At 43.9% G+C, this 4126-nt stretch overlaps 1 protein-coding gene across 1 annotated transcript; it reads left to right on the forward strand.

Moving 5' to 3' along the window:
- The first annotated feature begins 902 nt into the window (after nt 1-902).
- On the forward strand, nt 903-1921 carry LOC126991485 (uncharacterized). The gene is made up of 2 exons (XM_050850233.1): nt 903-1092; nt 1189-1921. Exon 2 carries the CDS (start codon nt 1342-1344, stop codon nt 1765-1767), a length of 426 nt encoding a protein of 141 aa, XP_050706190.1. The 5' UTR covers nt 903-1092; nt 1189-1341; the 3' UTR covers nt 1768-1921.
- Nucleotides 1922-4126: the final 2205 nt, after the last annotated feature.

Raw genomic sequence — 4126 nt, forward strand, 5'->3', positions numbered from 1 at the left:
AAGGCCATGTAAGGTGCATCATATGGAAACATTTGTTTCGAAATTTTATGAAATTCTATTTTTTTGGAAACTTTGACCTTGGGCGAACTTTTCGAGGTCAAGGTCAAAAGTCAAGGTCAAGGCCATGCAAGGAGCGTCTTTCCATGAGCTAAAATATGAACGAAATTTGAAGTCTCTACGATGAGGAGAACCGAAGTTATGGCCAATCTGACGTTTTGTGCGACCTTGACCTTAACCTTTGACCTTTTACATAAAAAAATAATGGGTTCTATTCTGTTCTGGATGGACACGCATCATGTAGAGACATTTGTTTCGAAATTTGATTAAATTCTATTTTTTAATCTTTGACCTTGGGCGAACTTTTCGAGGTCAAGGTCTAAGGGCAAGGCGGGTCTTTGCATGAGCTAAAATATGAAACATGTTTGTTTTGACGTTTTGTGCGACCTTGACCTTGACCATAGACTTCACAACTAGTTGACGGGAAATCTCTTCAGTCTTGGCGCGCTGGCTTCGCGTAAGGGGCCGATTGTTATGGCGACTTTCACTGCGACAACTCAAACACACTCTGCGTTCTTACTCCGAATTTAAGTGGAAACAGGACGAAATCTTCAAGTTTTAGTGCATACAAGCAGGCAGGAGTGTCTCTAGAGTGATTTGGTCGAGGATTCAAGGTAACTTATATAAAATAGCACCATGCGTGCACTTTGAAAACGTTGTGTAAAAAATGGCAAATTTGCGTAACTTTAGGTTGAAATCTTTACGTAAAATGAATGATAACTGTAGGATAGTGAAGTCCACAGTTTTACGTATTAGGAAACAAGAAATGTAAGTTTAGTTAGTGCCTACATGGCAACTCAGCTCAGTTCCCGCGTCGCCTAACTCGCCTTAGGCACGCAGTCAGCTGGGCACTTCCCCTCTGTAAAGGATTATCGCTGTCCTGCCTCTGTTTACTCTCCAAGTAAAGGACCTACAGTTATTCATCGTCTCTGTACCCTTCCCCACAACTGCAAGGATCCAGAGGACGATACAAGAAGACACAGAAGGCAGTGGATCGAGTGGAAGTTCCTCCAGGAGATTGGCGAGATTTGCAAGGTACCTAACCACACTTTAGTTGATTAAATTAAATTGAATCGACAGCAAGCTTGTTCAATTCTATTTTTTTTTTTTTTTTTTTATAAAATGTTCCAGGTTTGGGCCGGCAAGGAGAAGAAGAAGAGGGGGACAAAGATCGGCAGGCTGCCGACACCCACCGCCTCGGCTCTGCACATCACGTGCAATGCCCTGCCCGCCTCCTGCAGGGACATCATCCTCCGCAAGATCCCCGGGGTCGAGTATGTGTGCATGGGGAAGGCCAACTCTGACCCGACTGAGCACTCTTTCGGCAAGCGCCGCACCATGTGCGGCGCCAACTACTGGACGAGCGTGCAGAACTTCATGGTGAGCAACAGGTTGGCCCAGCGCCTGCATTTGCTGAAGCTCGTCGGGTTCTTCCCCGGGGACGTGCAGGCCGACCTGGACCGGGCCAAGGCAGAGGAGAAGGAGGACGACGAGGTGATCTTGGCCCAGCTTGCCAGGGAGCTGGCCGACGACCAGCCGGACCCGCCGACGGACGAGTTGCTCCTCGCCGTGGTCGGCAACTACGCCGGCTACCTGGCCAGGAAGGTCCAGGCCAACTCCTCTGTGGCCGAGTGCTGCAAGCAGGAGCTTGCCCAGCAGGAGGAGATGAAGATTACCGTGGAGCTCGAGAGGGCGACCCGCCCTCTGTGATGTTCGACGCCCTGGTCGAGCTGGTCGACAGGGGAGAGCTGGAGACGGGCCGGCGGTCCTGAAGCGGCCAGCTCTCCCAAGGGCCCACATGGCGTCCTTCGGGATGTCGCTGTGGGACTCCCTGATGTGCAGGGAGGACAAGAAGGAGCGCAGGTTGAGGTTCCTTGCCCTGCGCCACCGGGACGGGGTCAGGCCCCTCCTGGAGTTCCTGGCGGCCTCAGACCCGACCTTGCAGGGGTACAGGTGCCAGGAGGGCACAACCTGGCCAACACCATCTTGCCGCACATCAGCAGGTCCCTCTTCAACTGTTTCGGTGCTAATTTCTCCAAGGACGTGACCTCAGAAGCGAGGAAGAACAAGGCCTTGAAGCAGCCGACCGGCAGGAAGAGGAGCAGTATCGAGGAGGGCAGGAAGGAGACGGCGAGGAACAGGGACGTGTACAAGTCCAGGAAACTGACCGGGGCCCACAAGTCATAGGCCAAAAGGCTAAAGTGATTGTTCAGGGACGAGGGCCAGATAGCCGGCAAGACGTGCTGCGGCAATAGTGACATCGGAATTCAACCAAAATAAGTTGTGATTGTATATAGAAAAATGAATATTTTGCTTTTGTTGAGTAAAATTAAGATGTTTCTGCATGCTTTCCTCAAGTATTAAGTTTCTAATGTGAAAATTAAGTGATTTATTAGATGTTAAAACTTACGTAAAAATTGCACTAAATAAAAAAAAATAAGTAGCTATTTCGGGCAAAAACTTATAAGATATGCTAAATATTGCTATTGATTCTGAAAATATAAGTGATTATCTCTGCATTTGGTGATGTTTGTGCATCTAGCGTAAAATCTGAGGATTTTATAGCCTTTTTAAGTTTTGTTATACTTATATAAAAAACAATTAATCGGGATTTTATTAGGGAACGACTTTGAATTTTTTGATACCGCTGCTCATGGAGACTCATATATGCCTAAGGGAGGTGCCTGTTTTAGTTTCAGGTCGCTAGCTGCTTTGGTTTTGAAAATATTTAAATTTTAAATTTTTGAAAATCGGCCCCCTGCGAATCGGCCCCGCGCCCCGTTTCCCGTCAAGAGATTGTGAAGTCTATGCCTTGACCTTTGACCATTGACATAAAAAAATAATGGGTTCTATTCTGGATGGACACGAAGCTTCCCTGAAAAATTGGTTGAGATATCCGGAAAATTGTGCACAGGAGACTGTTAACGAACAAACAAATAACTAAATAAACATACTGACCGGACCGAAAATATAACCTTCCAACTTCGTTGGCGGAGGTAATAAATAAATAAATTAATAAACATACTGGTCGGATCGAAAATGTAACCTCCTTCCAACTTCGTTGGCGGAGGTAGTAATAATAATAATGATAATAATAATAATAATAATAATAATAATAATAATAATAACAATAACAATAACAATAATAATAATAATAATAATATTAATAACAATAACAATGATAATAACAGATAATAATAATAATAATAATAATAATAATAATAATAATAATAATAATAATAATAATAATAACAATAATAATAACAATGATAATAACAGGTAATAATAATAATAATAATAATAATAATAATAATAATAATAATAATAATAATAATAATAATAATAAAAATAACATATAAACAAGTTTCGAACAGTGAAAAAAGACATCCTATTTTTCGCAGACCCACACGTACCCACTCATCCACTCTCTCTCTCTCTCTCTCTCTCTCTCTCTCTCTCTCTCTCTCTCTCTCTCTCTCTCTCTCTCTCTCTCTCTCTCTCTCTCTCTCTCTCTCACCATTAATCAGCATTTCTAGTAGTCTTTCATTCAGCCAGTCCCGTCTTTGGACCCGCGGAACTCGGCCTTCAAAAAATGGCGCGGAGCTCGTGGCCAGAGTTTGGCAGCGCCGCGAAGACTGGCACACGCTGGTAAGGATATACACCAGCGTGGCAGAGAGTGATGAGAGGAGAAATATTACTGATTTAGAAATGATTTTTTAAACGCCGCTAAGACCCTCACACGCTGGTAAGAATTAATACTCGTGACAAGCGGGGAGAGCACGAGTAACATTGACTCTCTGGAAGTCTTTTTATCCGCATTCTGGCCACTGTTCTACTACTGTTGATGCCCTTGATTATTATTTTTAATATTCCATAACGTGTATCCAGTCGGTTATAGTTCACATTACCCACTGTTTAACTGAACCATATTTAAAACTGTTTGAGAGAGAGAGAGAGAGAGAGAGAGAGAGAGAGAGAGAGAGAGAGAGAGAGAGAGAGAGAGAGAGAGAGAGAGAATTTTTCGGCAAAATTTTTCATGCGTTGTGCTGTATGTTTTGTTACTCAGCAG

The sequence above is a fragment of the Eriocheir sinensis genome, chromosome 7 (genome assembly GCF_024679095.1).
Source record: "Eriocheir sinensis breed Jianghai 21 chromosome 7, ASM2467909v1, whole genome shotgun sequence".
NCBI classification, from domain to species: domain Eukaryota; kingdom Metazoa; phylum Arthropoda; class Malacostraca; order Decapoda; family Varunidae; genus Eriocheir; species Eriocheir sinensis.

Bases quoted from the DNA above. Each gene is read 5' to 3' on its own strand.
- LOC126991485 (XM_050850233.1), top strand. From the start codon at position 1,342: ATGGGGAAGGCCAACTCTGACCCGACTGAGCACTCTTTCGGCAAGCGC.